General features: G+C 44.1%; 2 protein-coding genes across 2 annotated transcripts in view; both read right to left on the bottom strand.

Moving 5' to 3' along the window:
- Positions 1-754: 754 nt before the first annotated feature.
- On the bottom strand, positions 755-6067 carry LOC115146777 (XK-related protein 6-like). The gene is given in 6 exon segments (XM_029688823.2): positions 755-1065; positions 1068-1246; positions 1369-1786; positions 1885-2090; positions 5327-5776; positions 5865-6067. Coding segments are annotated over 6 exon segments (1767 nt in total).
- Positions 6068-15172: 9105 nt separating this feature from the next.
- Positions 15173-19134, bottom strand: part of LOC115146126 (bridge-like lipid transfer protein family member 1) — a 129583-nt gene continuing 125621 nt past the window's right edge. The window contains 3 exon segments of the mRNA XM_065004191.1: positions 15173-16201; positions 16649-16808; positions 18828-18962. Of these exon segments, the coding sequence (XP_064860263.1) occupies positions 15967-16201; positions 16649-16808; positions 18828-18962 (530 nt within the window). The 3' untranslated portion in view covers positions 15173-15966.

The raw sequence follows: 19134 nt of genomic DNA, 5'->3' as shown, positions 1-19134 counted from the left end.
CGTGGCTTCTTCCTTGCTGAGTGGCCTTTTAGGTTATGTTAATATAGGACTTGTTTTACTGTGGATATAGATACTTTTGTACCTGTTTCCTCCAGAATCTTCAGAAGGTCCTTTGCTGTTGTTCAGGGATTGATTTGCACTTTTTGCACCAAAGTACGTTCATCTCTAGGAGACAGAACACGTCTCCTTCCTGAACGGTATGACAGCTGCGTGGTCCCATGGTGTTTATACTTCTGTACTATTGTTTGTACAGATGAACGTGGTACCTTCAGGCGTTTGGAAATTGCTCCCAAGGATGAACCAGACTTGTGGAGGTCTACAATTCTTTTTCTGAGGTATTGGCTGATTTTTTTTTATTTTCCCATGATGTCAAGCAAGGAGGCACTGATTTTGAAGGTAGGCCTTGAAATAAATCCACAGATACACCTCCAATTGACTCAAATGATGTCAATTAGCCTCTCAGAATCTTATGAAGCCATAACATCATTTTCTGGAATTTTCTAAGGTGTTTAAAGGCACAGTCAACTTAGTGTATGTAAACTTCTGACCCACTGGAATTGTGATACAGTGAATTATAAGTGAAATAATCTGTCTGTAAACAATTGTTTGAAAAATTACTTGTGTCATGCAGAAAGTAGATGTCCTAACCGACTTGCCAAAACTATAGTTTAACAAGAAATTTGTGGAGTGGTTGAAAAACAAGTTAAGTATATGTAAACTTCCGACTTCAACTGTATGTATATGTATATGTGTGTCAGAGAGAAGACTCGTACTGCAGTAGTTCATAGAGCAGAGATCTATCCCTGTATCGAATGCCTGCGGCTGCAGGTGTCAGGTACTGCAGTAGGTTGATGGTTCTTCGCAGCCGTCTGTCCACGTAGTGAGCGTCCCAGGCCGGGTAACGTTTCCTGGGCATGTCAATCTTTATCAGAGGACCCTCGAAATGGCGTGAGGTGGGGGGCTCTGAACGCACCTGGAACACCGGCAGACAGCTGTCTGCGATGACATCATCACTGTGGGAAGGGGTGGCCAGATGGGCTGGGGTTGGCGTGGCGGAGGGGGGCAGGGGTTACCCCACAGCAGCTCGTCACAGCAGGTTGAGGCCGGGGTGGGGTGTGTGTGAGAGGGGTGGAGAAGGCCGTAGTATAGAAGCATCACCAGTACTCCACCCGCAAAGGACAGGTAGACACCACACAACGCTGGCACCGCGTAGTTGTCTGTGTCTGCATGGTCACGATACACATACCTGTAACACACACACATGCAACTATTATGATATGCACGCACACACATTTGTCTCTGCAATGATTAAGATAGGTACACCTATTAGATGATAAAACACATAGGTGTGTCTGTCTGTCTACATACCACAGTCCGGTGAGAAGTGTATTCTCAGCCAGTACCAGGGAGTAGTAAGCAACCATGCGTCCCCTGGTGTGTCCCTCCTTGACGTTGAACCAACAGAAGATGTAGACGATCCCCACCACCATGTTAAATAGCACCTCCTCCCAGCGAGACATACAGAAGTCTGTTCCTCCATGCACCACCCACAGTGCCATGCCACACCAGTGGAGCACCACAAAGATGCCAAAGTACAGGTGGAAGAGGGAGGCGAAGAGGGCGAGAGAGAGAACGCGGGAGGAGATGGTGAAGAGGCGCCAGAGAAGGTGGAGAAGGGCACCGCGGTAACTCAGACTGCGCTGGTCGTCCCTGGAGTCACGCAGGAGCTTGTGGTACGAAGCCAACACCCAGGATAGAGACAGAAGAGAGCCTAGACTAGATATACCTAGAGAGAGAGGGATTGATTCTCATCTTGGTAATGCTAGTTGAAGAGTGAGTGTGTGTGTAATGTGTACTGTGTGTGAACTGTGTGTGTATACGTACACTGTAGAGTCTCAGCCCGGTTCTGCTGTATCATAATACAGAGCTGTAGTACTAGTTGAGGAGCTGACTCCAGGAAGGTCTCCAGTAGCCGCAGCATGTTGACGTCTGCATACTCAAACATCATGGCCCAGTAGAACCTCCTCTGGGCCTCCTTAAGCTCCTTCATACGGTGGGACTGGATACCCAGGTACAACGTACGGATATACCTGGGGGTCAGAAGTTGGAGGTGAGACGTCAATCATCATGGTCCCTGTAATACCGCCATCATGGCCCAGAGAGAGAGAGAGAGATAGAACTTGTTTGAATGAATAATGTCAATTACGGAGTGCCCCAGGCTGTGGGTGTTTGTGTGTATGCATGTGCGTAGTCATGCGCATACAACCATCTGGGCTGCGTCATATGAGCAAATTTCATATGACATCAATAATTCACTGGCCACTTAGAAACACACACATGCAGACACACATTTCCCCAGAGAAACCTGAAAAATGCCACATCACAACAGAGGAAGAAGAGAGAGAGAGAACTTATTGATTTGTGTTTCATTTGCGTAAAAAGTTTGTTGTTATCCATCCTTTCACTCTCTCGCTCTCTCCCTCAGTCCCCTCCCCCTTCACTACTGTTATGTGTGTTTTCTTCCTTCTACTCCATCTCACAGTGATCTATCTCAATCAGACCGAACCATTCCACACACATACACCACTCTTTGGGACAGGCCACACCATTAGGGGAAGTGTTACACATGGGCACACATGCAGACACACACCACTGGGGAGGAGCAGGGTTGTTATTTTCACTGTGAGCCTTTATAAAAACATGCAAGAAACCACACAACCCGGTGTGTGTGTCAAACAGTCATACCGGTGTCATCCAGTCAGTCAGAGCCCCCACCCCACCATGTATTTGAATGCTCAGTGCATTACTAGACAAACGTGGACGGTCCAAACGCTTCTCAGACAACTCTCATTTACAAATCACTGAGCTGCCTCCCAACCCCCATCACCCACACACATGCACACCCGCTCTTAAACCCACTCAACATCTCCCTCAGGCACCTAGGCCATTAAAGATTAATCTGAAAGAGAGTGGGAGTGAGATAGTGTGTGTGTGTGTGTGGTTGGGGGGGCTTTGACTATTGGTGTTCAGTCAGGGTGTAGCGCAAACGCAAGAGAAGATGAAAATCGATTGAGCCCAAATAGTTTAAAACTGTTTTTTTCAAACAGTGGGGAAATAAGCTTTATTCAGGTCAGTGCAGCTTCTGCCCATGTTCTGCACACGTGCCCTTTGTCGCTTATATGGCCATTTGGATTGTTCGAGTAACCTTGCTAATGCTACTGACTGTAATTCAGTGTTGCCTGTTTTTATAGCTGTGTGTGTGTGTGTGTGTGTGTGTGTGTGTGTGTGTGTGTGTGTGTGTGTGTGTGTGTGTGTGTGTGTGTGTGTGTGTGTGTGTGCGTGCGTGCGTGCGTGCGTGCGTGCGTGTGTGCGTCGTGCGTGCGTGGGTGGGTGGCAGGTAGCCTACTGGTAAAGAGTGTTGGGCCAGTTACTAAAAATGTCGCTGGTTCAAATCCCTGAGACGAATAGGTGAAAAATCTGCCGTTGTCCTTGAACAAAGCACTTAACCCCCAATTGCTCCAAGGTCGCCATCAATAATGGCTGATCCCTGGCCGTGACCTCACTCTCCAAGGGTGTCTCAGGGGGACTTGGGATATGCAAAAACTAATTTCCATGTCGTACCTCACACTTACAGGTTACCCACTTTGACATGCACTGAAATAGGACAAACATAAACACCCCCTATTTCTATCTTAGACTTTCACTCACACAAAAGCAAAGCTATTCACGTCTCACCATCTTAAAAAAACATGCCCCTTTCAAAAAATGTAGAACTAAGAACAGATATAGACCTTGGTTCACTCCAGACCTGACTGCCCTTGAACGGCACAAAAACATCCTGTGGCGGACTGCAATAGCATCGAATAGTCCCCGCGAAATATACAACTGTTCAGGGAAGTCAGGAACCAATTCACACAGTCAGGAAAGCAAAGGCTAGCATTTTCAAACAGAAATTTGTAGCTCTAACTCCCCAAATTTTTGAGACACTGTAAAGTCCATGGAGTACAAGAGCACCTCCTCCCAGCAGCCCACTGCACTGAGGCTAGGCGACACGGTTACCACCGATAAATCCATGATAATCTAACATTTCAATAAGCATTTCTCTACGGCTGGCCATGCTTTCCTCCTGGCTACCCCAACCCCTCACAGCTACTTGTCCGAGCCTCCCCAGCTTCTCCTTCACCCAAATCCAGATCGCAGATGTTCTGAAAGAGCTGCAAAAACCAAATGCATGCTTTTCAACCGTTCGCTGCCCGCACCTGCCCGCCTGACTAGCATCACTACTTGGGACGGTTCTGACCTAGAATACGTGGCTATCCTACCGATCCTCGACTTTCGTCGATGTCATCTACAAAATAGCTTCCAATACTCTACTCAGCAAATTGGATGCCATCACAGTGCCATCCGTTTTGTTACCAAAGCGCCTTTTACCACCAACCACTGCGACCTGTATGCTCTAGTCGGCTGGCCCTTGCTACATATTCCTCGCCAGACCCACTGACTCCAGGTCATCTATAAGTCTATGCTAGGTAAGGTCTGCTTTATCTCAGCTCACTGGTCACGATAACAACACCCACCCGTAGCACGTGCTCCAGCAGGTACATCTCACGGGTCATCCCCAAAGCCAACACCTCCTTTGGCCACCTTTCCTTCCAGTTCTCTGCTGCCAGTGACTGGAACGAATTGCATAAATCGCTGAAGCTGGAGACTTACATTTCCCTCACTAACTTTAAACATCAGCTATCTGAGCAGCTAACCGATCGCTACAGCTGTACATAGTCCATCTGTAATTAGCCCACCCAATCTACCTACCTCATCCCCATATTGTTTTTTATTTACTTTGCTGCTCTTTTGCACACCAGTATCACTACTTACACACCATCATCTGCTCGTCATCATCTGCTTATTTATCACTCCAGTGTTAATCTGCTAAATTGTAATTACTTTGCTACTATGGCCTATTTATTGCCTTACCTCCTCATGCCATTTGCACACACTGATTATAGACTTTCTTTTTTTTCTATTGTGTTATAGACTGTACAGCTTGTTTATTCCATGTGTAACTCTGTGTTGTTGTTTCTGTCGCACTGCTTTGCTTTATCTTGGCCAGGTCGCAGTTGTAAATGAGAACTTGTGCTCAACTAGCTTACCTGGTTAAATAAAGGTAAAAAAAATAATAATAATAAAAAATATTATCTAAGGTAAACTGCAAACACAGATGCATGCAGGCAAACTCACATAAAGTGTGTGTGAGGCGAGGTGAACATGTGGTCTATTGTATGGACAGTAGAGGAGGAGAGAACAGGGTGACATGCTCTGTCCTTACCTCCAGACCTGTCCCAGCTGTAGAATGTGTATGGTGATCTGCCACAGCCACACTGAGGCCACTCTGACCCGGTCTGTCCCGGGATAAATCCATCTTTGTTCGGCTGGACCTCGCCTGGTCAGCTTTTCTCTCTCTCCTCCCTTGCTGCAGTCCACTGTCCCCAGCCAGGTGGTCAGACACTCTCCGCTGTAGTCCTGGATGAACCAGCGGAAGCTCAGGATCTGAACTACCATCGACGGCACCAGTACAAGAAAAAGCGTCAGACCAAACCACAGATAGTCCTGTCTGGTGTAGTAGTCCGCAGCGAGAAGTAGGTCTGTTCCCACATCCCAAAAGAAGACGAGAAGAGCCAGGATCAGCCAGAGGCAGTCCAGCCACAGGCCCTCCTCTGGCGGGCAGCGAGTCTCCCTTAAATCGTTACCCCTGCCAACTCCGGTCCCTCCAATCCCTCTATAATAGGAGTGATCATAATAATAATGGTACAAGGGTAAACATGAGAATAGCAGAGACAATTATCATACTACACACACACACTTACCCAGTAGTGTCCTCCCCCAGCAGGTTTCCCAGGCAGTTGGAGCGACAGCCCCAATAGCAGACAGCAGAGTGGCAACAGAGACAGATGTGAATGGCTGCAGATTCCAGAGGCTGACAGTCTCCCTCTGTGTCTCCATCAAACACCCCCTCCCCCACACCCTCCCCCGTTCCTCCCCATCCCCCTCCATCAGACTGAGCGGCCATGTTACTCCCGTTCCTTTCGTCCCGAACCAAAACACACCCTCCTCCTCTGATCCCACTTCACTTTCCAAATACCTCCTGTCCCTCCTCAGCCGCTGTGTTTCTGTCTCTGACTCTCCCAGGGAGCGAGGAGCCATCAGAGCCTGTCACTGCACGACAGCCTCCTCTCCATCCCTCCTCCCCTTCCTCCTCTCTAGGAAACACTCTATCCCCTCTCATACCAGGTGCTCCTCGCGACCAGCGGCAGCTGTGGAATCCGTTCCTGTTCCTCTTCTCCTCTAGCCTCTCTTCATCCCCCCCTCTCTCTCGCCCTCTGCATCTCCTGCATGGCTGACTCACCACGGTCATCTAGGGAGACAGTGGCTTGTTATGAGTTAATGCAGCATCTTCCAGCTAACAGACCTGTGTGTGTGTGTGTGGGTGTGTGTGTGTGTGTGTTGAGAAGTAATTGTGTGATAATCTAATTAATTAATCCTCATCCATGTGGAGCTGTGGTAACAATTCAGCCTTCCACCGCCTGCTTCTCTGACTGTCTGTCCGTGCGCTTCATTCCACTGATCAACTCACACACACACACCACAGCAGCCTATGAGCCGTCTGCTCCTCCCCGCTGCTTGAGCCCTCTGCGCTGCTAAACTCAACACACTCTGCCTCCTAGTGGTAAATCTAGATACAACATCTATACACACACACACTCTCTCCAACCCCCCTCTCTTCTCTCCCTCAGAAGGCTTCTGGCCAACAGCTCAGCCAGCCTAATCACCCATAACATATGTGTGTGTGTGTGTGTGTGTGTGTGTGTGTGTGTGTGTGTGTGTGTGTGTGTGTGTGTGATCTGCCAGAGTAAGGGGAGGGGAGAAGAGATGGAGAGAATGAGGGAGAGAGAGGAGGTAGATATGAGTGGGAGTTGGGAGAGAGTGTAAGGGGTAGAGGAGGAGCAAATATAAGTATTTAAAAATTAGAGGGATGAGGGAGGGATGAAGCACAAACCAGTCTCCTCACTTTCTGCCTCTCTCTTTCCGTGTCCACTGGAGATTAGCATCGATGTTGCCATGACTACCATCCCAGTGAGGCTGAAGGGGAGTGTGGTAATTTGGTGTCTGTGAAGGAGAGAGTAAGAGAGAGAGAGATGGAGAGAGTAGGAGAGGTATTTGGTTGTAATTTATTATAAAATCAATTTCTCCATGTTTTTCCTAATGTGGATCAGATACAAACCATACTAGTCTATTGGCTACAGGGACTCTTATGCAATATTTGCATATTTCATAATGCCAACAAAACGCTATATCAAATTGGACTGAGGGAGAGAGGAAGATGTACTCACTTGTGATTAACATAATGACTGGTCATTAGAAGCGGGATTGTATGTGATTTTATTTGATGTGACTATTGGTGCTCTGCTATGTGTGTTTATGGTGTGTACCTGTCTGTCCAGTCTGTGGTCCTGGGGTGTGTCCAGTCTAACTGACCCCTGTGGCCCCTCCTCCTCTCTAAGCCTCCGGAGCTCCTCCCTCTTCTGTTGCTTGGCAATCTACTAAGCTATATGTAATTGTTTTAAGGTCATACAAAGGATAATTTAGCTATTTGATTTAGAATTTTAAGACCCCTTGAAGTATCAAAAACAAATAAATATGTATACTACCATTCAAATGTTTGGGGTCACTTAGAAATGTCTTGTTTTTGAAAGAAAAGCACATTTTTGTCCATTAAAATAACATCAAATTGATCAGAAATACAGTGTAGACATTGTTAATGTTGTAAATTACTTTTGTTGCTGGAAGCGGCAGATTTTTTATGGAATATCTACAGTTGAATATCTAAAGTTTACATACACTTAGGTTGGAGTCATTAAAACTAGTTTATCAACCACTCCACAAATTTCTTGTTAACAAACTATAGTTTTGGCAAGTCGGATAGGACATCTACATCTAATTTTCCAACAATTGTTTACTACAGGTTATTTAACCTATAATCCACTGTATCACAATTCCAGTGGTTCAGAAGTTTACATACACTAAATTGACTGTGCTTTTAAACAGCTTGGAAAGTTCCAGAAAATGATGTCATGGCTTTAGAAGCTTCGGATAGGCTAATTGACATCATTTGAGTCAATTGGAGGCGTACCTGTGGATTTATTTCAAGGCCTACCTTCAAAATCAGTACCTCTTTGCTTGACATCATGGGAAAATCAAAAGAAATCAGCCAATACCTCAGAAAAAAATTTGTTCATCATTGGGAGCAATTACCGAACGCCTGAAGGTTCCACGTTCATTTGTGCAAACAATAGTATGCAAGTATATACACCAAGGGACCACGCAGCGGTCATAACGCTCAGGAAGGAGACGCATTCGGTCACCTAGAGATGAACGTACTTTGGTGCGGAAAGTGCAAATCAATCCCAGAACAACAGCAAAGGACCTGTGAAGATGCTGGAGGAAACAGGTACAAAAGTACCTATATCTACAGTAAAATGAGTCCTATATCGACATAACCTGCTCCAAAGTCGTCATAAAAAAGCCAGACTATGGTATGCAACTGCACATGGGGACAAATATCGTTATTTTTCGAGAAATGTTCTCTTGTGTGATGAAACAAAAATAGAACTGTTTGGCCATAATGACCATCGTTATGTCTGGAGGAAAAAGGGGGAGGCTTGCAAGCTGAAGAACACCATCCCAACCATGAAGCATGGGGGTGGCAGCATCATGTTGTGGGGTGCTTTGCTGCAGGAGGGACTGGTGCACTTCACAAAATAGATGGCATCACGAGGAGGAAATTATGTGGATATATTGAAGCAACATCTCAAGACATCAGTCTGGAAGTTAAAGCTTGGTCGCAAATGGGTCTTCCAAATGGACAATGACCTCAAGCATACTTCCAAGGTTGTGGCAAAATGGCTTAAGGACAACTAAGTCAAGGTATTGGAGTGGCCATCACAAAGCCCTGACTTGTGACTCTGACAAAATAGATGGCATCAGAGTACAAAAATCAGTTAACCACCTAACTGAGGAACTCAATGTAACCTTGCGCAATACCCTAGATGCAGTTGCACCCCTAAAAACAAAACAAAAATTCTCATAAGAAACCAGCTCCCTGGTATACAGAAAATACCAGAGCTCTGAAGCAAGCTTCCAGAAAATTGGAACGGAAATGGCGCTACACCAAACTAGAAGTCTTCCGACTAGCTTGGAAAGACAGCACCATGCAGTATCGAAGAGACATCACTGCTGCTCGATCATCCTATTTTTCCAACTTAATTGAAAATAAAATAAGAACAATCCAAAATGTATTTTTATTACTGTCGCAAAGCTAACTTAAAATCAGCATTCCTCAAGAGAGGATGGCTTTCACTTCAGCAGTGATAAATTATATATTTTTTAAAGTGATCATATTACTCCAGTGCTAGCCTCTCTACACTGTCTTCCTGTTAAGGCAAGGGCTAACCTGCAAAGCATTACATGAGCTTACTCCTATCTATCTTTCCGATTTGGTCCTGCCGTACATACCTACACGTACACTATGGTCACAAGATGCAGGCCTCCTTACTGTCCCTAGAATTTCTAAGCAAACAGCTGGAGGCAGGGCTTTCTCCTATAGAGCTCCATTTTTTATGGAATGGTCTGCCTATCCATGTGAGAGACGCAAACTCGGTCTCAACCTTTAAGTCTTTACTGAAGACTCATCTCTTCAGTGGGTCATATGATTGAGTGTAGTCTGGCCCAGGAGTGTGAAGGTGAACTGAAAGGCTCTGGAGCAACGAACCGCCCTTGCTGTCTCTGCCTGGCCGGTTCCCCTCTTTCCACTGGGATTCTCTGCCTCTAACCCTATTACAGGGGCTGAGTCACTGGCTTCCTAGGGCTCTTTCATACCGTCCCTAGGAGGGGTGCGTCACTTGAGTGGGTTGAGTCACTGATGTGATCTTCCTGTATGGGTTGGCGCCCCCCCTTGGGTTGTGCCGTGGAGGAGATCTTTGTGGGCTATACTCGGCCTTGTCTCAGGATGGTAAGTTGGTGGTTGAAGATATCCCTCTAGTGGTGTGGGGGCTGTGCTTTGGCAAAGTGGGTGGGGTTATATCCTTCCTGTTTGGCCCTGTCCGGGGGTGTCATCGGTGTCTCCTGACCCCTCCTGTCTCAGCCTCCAGTAGTTTATGTGTCGGGGGGCTAGGGTCAGGTTGTTATATCTGGAGTACTTATCCTGTCCTATCCGGTGTCCTGTGTGAATTTAAGTATGCTCTCTCTAATTCTCTCTTTCTCCCTTTCTTTCTCTCTCTTGGAGGACCTGAGCCCTAGGACCAAGCCTCAGGACTACCTGACATGATGACTCCTTGCTGTCCCCAGTCCACCTGGCCGTGCTGCTGCTCCAGTTTCAACTGTTCTGCCTGTGATTATTATTATTTGACCATGCTGGTCATTTATGAACATTTGAACATCTTGGCCATGTTCTGTTATAATCTCCACCCGGCACAGCCAGAAGAGGACTGGCCACCCCACTTCCTAGGTTTTGGCCTTTCTAGGGAGTTTTTCCTAGCCACCGTGCTTCTACATCTGCATTGCTTGCTGTTTGGGGTTTTAGGCTGGGTTTCTGTACAGCACTTTGAGATATCAGCTGATGTACGAAGTGCTATATAAATACATTTGATTTGATTTGATTTAGACCTATACAGAACAGAATGAGGTATAAACAAACAATATTTATTGAATGTAATATTTTCTATAGAATCTTACGATAAGTGAATATTAACATAAATAAGAAATTGTAGAAGATATAAAATGTAGAAAATAATTAAATATAACCCTGAGCTTTGGCTCTGCCGCCTGGTAATTAGTCCAGTCCTCACAATATTATACAATTAACTTTGTCTACACAATGTAAACATAAGCCTATAGGCTATGGCTGCAGCTATATGTCTTAAAAAAGTCAAATAAAACCTATACACCTGTGTGATTAACTTTGGTTCCCTCTACAGCCTGGGCATTTTCCCCGGTCTATCTGCAATGAGTGGGAGAAATTGGGAAAGTATGTCACATACTGTAGTTAGTTAAGCAGTCCTTTATACAAATGCACTTCTGACATAAAATCTTAAATGTTACTAAGTGTGTAAACATTTGAATGTTTGAATTAAAATCTTACCATCAAAATATTCCTCTTTTGCACTTTGTTGAGGCAAAATCATCAATGATGTCCTCATAGGACATGTGTTTCTCTACTTCATGATTTATGGTCATGATGGCCAGACCACTCAAACGTTCCTGTGACATGGAAGACCTCAGATAGCTTTTGATGAGCTTTCATTTTGAAAAGCTCCTCTCTGCCGATGCTACTGTTACTGGTAGAGTGACTGCAATTCTAAGGGCTATCCAAAGGTTAGGATAGAGTTCCTCCTGGTTTTCTTACAGAGAAAGGAAAGCAGCTCAAAGGCAGTCATCTTATCTGATGGCAGATCAGGTGAATTCTGAATCTCGTGTGCCAGATCCATTCCACTGATGTCACAGTCATCTCTGAAGGTTAGAGTGTTTTCAACTTCCATGCAGCGAGTCTTTAAAGATTCACTGGACATCTGAGAGAAAGTTCAGCAGCACTCCATATTTGGTTTTCACCTGGTTGAGCGTTTCAAATCTCTCATCCATGGATGTCACAGCAGAGTCGACCACAATGTTGAAGTAGTTGACTTTTTCAGTGCATCAGTCACTGGTTCATCAGGAGCCTCATAGCTGAAATGCTGCTTGCTGTTTGTCAGTCTCTTCTCTTTCAGAACAGCCTCCACATTATTTATTCACAAATGCTTTTGGCTGTTGTCCTGGCCTCAGAGAATCCAGTTTCCCGGTATGTATTGAGGGAGGCCTTTGCATTTGAGATTAAATTCACTGCGAGATTAAATTCACTGCGATATCCAACTGCATTGAGGCGGACTGGAGGAGCTTGTTCACCATGTCATTTTCATTATCTCACACCATACGACACAGCAAATCAAGAAGAGGTGGGACCCAATTTCCTCTGCAAGTGCATGTGCCTCACCTTTGGCTACAGGATCGTTGATCGTCTGTCTGGCTTCCAGTAATGCCTCCCTAACCTCAGAAGCCTGATACCTGATTGCATGAACACTTTGGAGCCTACTCTCCCATCTTGTGTCACTCCATGACTTCATGGTTATGTTCACGTGTTTCTTCAAAACACTCAATCTTTGTGTGCCCGCTGAAAAGAAAGTGAAGAGCTTTTGCACATCCCCCCAAAAACCCAACTGCATCTTTTGAAGATTTGGCAGCATCTGCAATGACAAGGTTAAGAGTATGTGCTCCACATGGGACGTACACAACTCTGGATTTGTTTTTTGAGCAGTCTGGCTTTACTCCTAGGTGCTTGCCCTTCATGCCGGCCCCATTATTATAAGCTTGCCCTCTGCAATCTTCAAATGGAAACTTCAGCTCGTTCAGCTTATATTAGATGACAGTGGACAGATTCAAGCCTGTTGTAACCTCAACATTCACAAAGCCGAGGAAGTGTTCCTTGATATCTGGCTTTCCCTTTAAAGCCACGCTTCTCAGAAAATTGGACATTTGCTCCTGGTGACTAATGTCAGGTGTACAGTCAAAGATAATTGAGAAGTACTTTGAGTCTCTTAACTTGAGTCACTATTGCTTCCAGAATCTTGTCACTAAAAATCAGCTCATTCTGTGCTCTTCCCAATGTAATGAGCATGTGTCTCTTCATCTTTAATTTTGCTGAGATGATTTTCCATAACGGTGTCAAATTTTGGCAGTAATTCAACCTCTTTTAGGAAGTTTCCATTATCTGGTTGGAAGAGTTTGTCTGATGAACACCTGTATGCTAGGTTTCTTTCAGCCAGGGACTGGGTGATACTTATGAAACGTGTAAGGACATCCCGCCATCTTTTTCTTTCAGCCAGAGACTGGGTGATACTTATGAACCGTGTAAGGACATCCCGCCATCTTTTTCTTTCAGCCAGAGACTGGGTGACACTTATGAACCGTGTAAGGACATCCCACCATCTCTTTCTTTCAGCCAGAGACTGGGTGATACTTATGAAACGTGTAAGGACATCCCGCCATCTTTTTCTTTCAGCCAGAGACTGGGTGATACTTATGAACCGTGTAAGGACATCCCGCCATCTTTTTCTTTCAGCCAGAGACTGGGTGACACTTATGAACCGTGTAAGGACATCCCACCATCTCTTTCTTTCAGCCAGAGACTGGGTGATACTTATGAAACGTGTAAGGACATCCCGCCATCTTTTTCTTTCAGCCAGAGACTGGGTGATACTTATGAAACGTGTACGGACATCACACCATCTCTTTCTTTCAGCCAGAGACTGGGTGATACTTATGAAACGTGTACGGACATCCCACCATCTTTTTCTTTCAGCCAGAGACTGGGTGATACTTATGAAACGTGTAAGGACATCCCGCCATCTTTTTCTTTCAGCCAGAGACTGGGTGATACTTATGAAACGTGTAAGGACATCCCGCCATCTTTTTCTTTCAGCCAGAGACTGGGTGATACTTATGAAACGTGTAAGGACATCCCGCCATCTTTTTCTTTCAGCCAGAGACTGGGTGATACTTATGAAACGTGTAAGGACATCCCGCCATCTTTTTCTTTCAGCCAGAGACTGGGTGATACTTATGAAACGTGTACGGACATCACACCATCTCTTTCTTTCAGCCAGAGACTGGGTGATACTTATGAAACGTGTAAGGACGTCCCACCATCTCTTTCTTTCAGCCAGAGACTGGGTGATACTTATGAAACGTGTAAGGACGTCCCCACCATCTCTTTCTTTCAGCCTCCAAAATTGTCATTTGTATCTGGTCAAGAGTCTGTCCCCGATTTAGGCACAGATCAAGTTCTCTCCACTTAATCATATTGTCTGTGTGTTCAGGACTACCCTCATGGTGTTTCAGAATGGCGTTGAGATTTGACCGGTCATTCACACCTTCCTTTATTATTTTGTAGCCTTTTGTAGAGAAGCTTACAGCAAAAACAATACACAGCGTTTTAGTATGAAAGCAACAAGAGACATGTCTTATGTAGGGAAATCGGGAACCTGACATGTCTCTTGCTGCAGGGAAAAGGTAGGATATTGGTATTTAGGTTTGTTATTCAGTTTGTGTGCGTTATCGATAAGGCATCTGATTCTGCATCAGACGATTGAGTGATAGTGTTTCTTCGAAGTTGATAAATATGACTAGTTTTCTTCATTTAGACACTTTTCATACATAAACCATGTATCTTGTTATCAGAGACTGTGTGGCCTAATGGATAAGGCATATGATTCACGATCTGAAGAGTGATGGTTTGAGTACCTTTGTGGACCATTTATCTACTGTTATTAGTTAGAACACACCATGTAGCCTAATGGAGTCCGACTTTCAATCAAAAGACTTAGGTTTAGAGCCCCTTTGTCGTTGTTTAATTTAACTAGCTGTCCTCATTTAAACAATTTCCCTACTTAAAGGAAAACCCCACCCAAAAACGATCTATTGGTATTTGTTTCATTAGTACATTATTGACATAGTCCCAAAATGTTTACGTAACTTTCAACATACAGAAATTAGCCCCGAATGATTTCTGTATTTTGAAAGTTTGAATAACTGTAGCAAAATATCTGCAGGATAGTCTGAACAGAACCCACAAGAGTTCTTGAGTGTTGTATAACATTTCTCTCTCGCGCACACACACACAGTTATCGGAGGCCCAGGTTAAATGGTGCAGCAATTATCAGTCAACATCACAAAGCAAGTCCACCTTTTCCATCGCTTAATTCTGCCAGTCTTTTCCTTCCTCACCAACGCACAATCAAAAATGAAAAAATAAATAATAATACACAGCATTAAACAAATGGGAACTTGCCTCATAATGAGGGGATGTGAGTGAGGAGATACGACTGAGGTAGTGAAATTAGGCAGGCTGATACAAAGATCTGGATCAAAGCCACTGGAATATCTTTCAAAAGTTGAAATACTTCATGTGGAATTAGCTCAGAAACCAAGGTAAAGCATATTTAGAGAGCAACACAACTTTTGTCACTTGCCTGAAATCTAGGAAATCTGAGAAATAACAGTAGGCTATATAAGACAATGAAGTCAGATGTAAAATAGGATGGCAATGATTTTATTATGTTAAGAAATCAACACATTTAAGAAATTCACAGTTATTTTATATACACTGGTCTATTGCACATATAAAAAAAAAACAGGCTTGACACACCCAGCACACATGGGTTATAGACTATACATTTCAGATACCCATTAAATTAAGATACATTTAAAAAAATGAACCATTGTTTATCGTTACAATACATCTTATCACGTTTTAGATTGACCTAAGTGGATCTGAACGATCCAATGCTTTTTTGTTAACAGGAACCATCTTCAAAAAACGTTGTCATTGGGATGAATTGAGAAAAACGGATGATATTGCTCTTTCCAACCTTACCATGCGTTTGTTCCATTGTAAACAAAACACAGGCAATGATTTAGAAGTGCCCCCCCACAGAAAAAGTTAATGAACCTCCAAAGAAGGATAATAAACGATGTCTTCAATTTGTTCTGATAACACCATATAAAGCATGTATAACATATAATCCATGTTGGGGTTTTTCAGGGTTATCATTTCAAGCAGCCAAATAAGACTTCACTTACTACTTTGTTCAAAATATACATAAAAACAGTGCAAAACTTTCAGTCAAACCCCATAGTGGCATGCACCACTGTAAACATCTATGCTTAAATGCACATGGCTTAGCGGTAAATGCACCTATGACAAATGCACAGTAGTCAAGGAAATATCCAGTGTTTCCAGTTATCCAGTGTTTTGTTCATTGAGGATTTACTGTCTGACCTCCAGCTTTTAAAGTGTTGTGTTAAAACATATGGCTGTATGAGTTAGTGCTCGTCTTTGTCTCGTCCCATCTTTTCCTTCTTCTCCTTCTTCTCCTTCTCGTCCTGCAGGGCCGTGCCAAGTTTCTTGATGAGGACAGAGAGGACCTTGTCCAGGGGGTCCATCACCCCCCTCTGGAGCCATTTGGGAATTGTAGTCCTTGCGTGGTGGAAGCCTAGCTTCTGCAGAATGTAGTCCACGCCGACAGGATCGATCTTCCGTCCTGTCCAGGAGATGAGCCTACGGAAATTGATAATTAAGACTGAGTCAAGAAACCCACAGATGTATGGACAAAAGGGTTTACGTTTAGGGTATAGGCCTAAAAGTGGGCTTATGGAGTAGTTGAAATGCTCAGGTGAGGGGTTAAGGAGTCACAAAACACAGGGATCGATTACACATACTACAAATGTACTGTATTGTTAGTTTGGATAAAAGTGTTAAGTTCATGTTTTAAGTATCCCTATATTTCTGTTATTTCAGGGCTATCACTCAGTCAAGAGTGCGCCTGCGCGGGAAGTCTTGATGTTGATGGACCTAGCCTTGAGTGGAATGGCTACCTTGTAGTGTGTTCATACAGTATAGTAAACTTTGTTCAACTGGAACCTTGTCGTTGTGTCATTTCGAGTTAACAAAAAGTGTCTGCACAGTGGCATATATTATTGGTCTGATGGCTTGGGTCTGGTTTACCGGAGTGTGGGCTCCAGGTGCCAGGTGTTGCACATGAATTCTCTCCAGTCCACTGTGGTGTAGTTGATGCCTTCCTCCTTGTCTGTGGAGTTCTCATCATGCAGGGCTGTCGGGCTCTTCTGGCCAGGCCGAGTGGCAAAGATCCGGGGGTTGAAAAGGGCTGCAAACCAGGGAAGAGGGGGGGAGAGAGAGTTTGTGTGAAACTATAGAGTGCCTTGGTTCTCCATGTTCTTCTATGACTACTAGTTCCTAAAACAAAGAGCACCTATAATTCAGCTTCATTTATATTTTAGTTGTACCTACATTGCTCTTTTCTTCTATATAAAGTTATCAGTGAAAGTTATCATGTTTCATGAGCTGCAATAAAAAAAACAGAAATGTTCCATATGCACAAAAAGCTTATTTCTCTCAAATTCTTCCATGGCCTACATTCTCACCAGACATGTCACCAATTAGGCATGTTTGACTGATTCCTTATATGAACTGTAAAATCTTTGAAATTGTTGCATTTATATTTGTGTTCAGTATATATAAAGTTATCATGTAAAGTACAGTTAATCGTTCTGGTTTGCTACATACAGTGGTGCAAAAAAGTATTTAGTCAGCCACCAATTGTGCAAGTTCTCCCACTTAAAAAGATGAGAGAGGCCTGTAACTTTCATCATAGGTACACTTCAACTATGACAGACAAAATGAGAAAAAAAATCCAGAAAATCACATTGTAGGATTTTTAATGAATTTATTTGCAAATTATGGTGGAAAATAAGTACTTGGTCAATAACAAAAGTTTACCTCAATACTTTGTTATGTACCCTTTGTTGGCAATGACAGAGGTCAAACGTTTTCTGTAACTCTTCACAAGGTTTTCACACACTGTTGCTGGTATTTTGGCCCATTCCTCCATGCAGATCTCCTCTAGAGCAGTGATGTTTTGGGGCTGTTGCTGGGCAACACGGACTTTCAACTTCCTCCAAAGATTTTCTATGGGGTTGAGATCTGGAGACTGGCTAGGCCACTCCAGGACCTTGAAATGCTTCTTACGAAGCCACTCCTTCGTTGCTCGGGCGGTGTGTTTGGGATCATTGTCATGCTGAAAGACCCAGTCACGTTTCATCTTCAATGCCCTTGGTGATGGAAGGAGGTTTTCACTCAAAATCTCACGATACATGAGATTCGTCCTGGTCCCTTTGCAGAAAAACAGCCCCAAAGCATGATGTTTCCACCCCCATGCTTCACAGTAGGTATGGTGTTCTTTGGATGCAACTCAGCATTCTTTGTCCTCCAAACACGACGAGTTGAGTTTTTACCAAAAAGTTCTATTTTGGTTTCATCTGACATTCTCCCAATCTTCTTCTGGATCATCCAAATGCTCTCTAGCAAACTTCAGATGGGCCTGGACATGTACTGGCTTAAGCAGGGGGACACGTTTGGCACTGCAGGATTTGAGTCCCTGGCGGCGTAGTGTGTTACTGATGGCAGGCTTTGTTACTTTGGTCCCAGCTCTCTGCAGGTCATTCACTAGGCCCCCCCGTGTGGTTCTGGGATTTTTGCTCACCGTTCTTGTGATCATTTTGACCCCACGGGGTGAGATCTTGCGTGGAGCCCCAGATCGAGGGAGATTATCAGTGGTCTTGTAAGTCTTCCATTTCCTAATAATTGCTCCCACAGTTGATTTCTTCAAACCAAGCTGCTTACCTATTGCAGATTCAGTCTTCCCAGCCTTGTGCAGGTCTACAATTTTGTTTCTGGTGTCCTTTGACAGCTCTTTGGTCTTGGCCATAGTGGAGTGTGACTGTTTGAGGTTGTGGACAGGTGTCTTTTATACTGATAACAAGTTCAAACAGGTGTCATTAATACAGGTAACGAGTGGAGGACAGAGAATCCTCTTAAAGAAGAAGTTACATGTCTGTGAGAGCCAGAAATCTTGCTTGTTTATAGGTGACCAAATACTTATTTTCCACCATAATTTGCAAATAAATTAATTAAAAATCCTACAATGTGATTCTCTGGATTTTTCCCCCTCATTTTGTCTGTCATAGTTGAAGTGTACCTATGATGAAAATTATAGGCCTCTCTCATATTTTTAAGTGGGAGAACTTGCACAATTGGTGGCTGACTAAATACTTTTTTGCCCCACTGTATAGTGTGCTGCTGCTGTTGACATTTCAGGGGCTCTCACCCTTCTCTTTTTCCTTCAAATAGGCAGAGACCAGGTCGTGCAGAAACATGATGAGCTCGGCGTCCATGGTGACACATATGTGGTCTGTGAACTCAGTCACCACGCTGCACTCCACCTTGGGCTTACTGTTGGAGTCTGAAACAGAGGGGAAACAACAGAGTCATTCCAACAAATATATACAGTGCCTTGCGAAAGTATTCGGCCCCCTTGAACTTTGCGACCTTTTGCCACATTTCAGGCTTCAAACATAAAGATATAAAACTGTATTTTTTTGTGAAGAATCAACAACAAGTGGGACACAATCATG

Source organism: Oncorhynchus nerka, linkage group LG18, assembly GCF_034236695.1.
Source record: "Oncorhynchus nerka isolate Pitt River linkage group LG18, Oner_Uvic_2.0, whole genome shotgun sequence".
In the NCBI taxonomy this organism is placed as follows: domain Eukaryota; kingdom Metazoa; phylum Chordata; class Actinopteri; order Salmoniformes; family Salmonidae; genus Oncorhynchus; species Oncorhynchus nerka.
The sequence above is the reverse complement of the archived record's forward strand: the minus strand, read 5'-3'. Positions and strand labels throughout refer to the sequence as shown.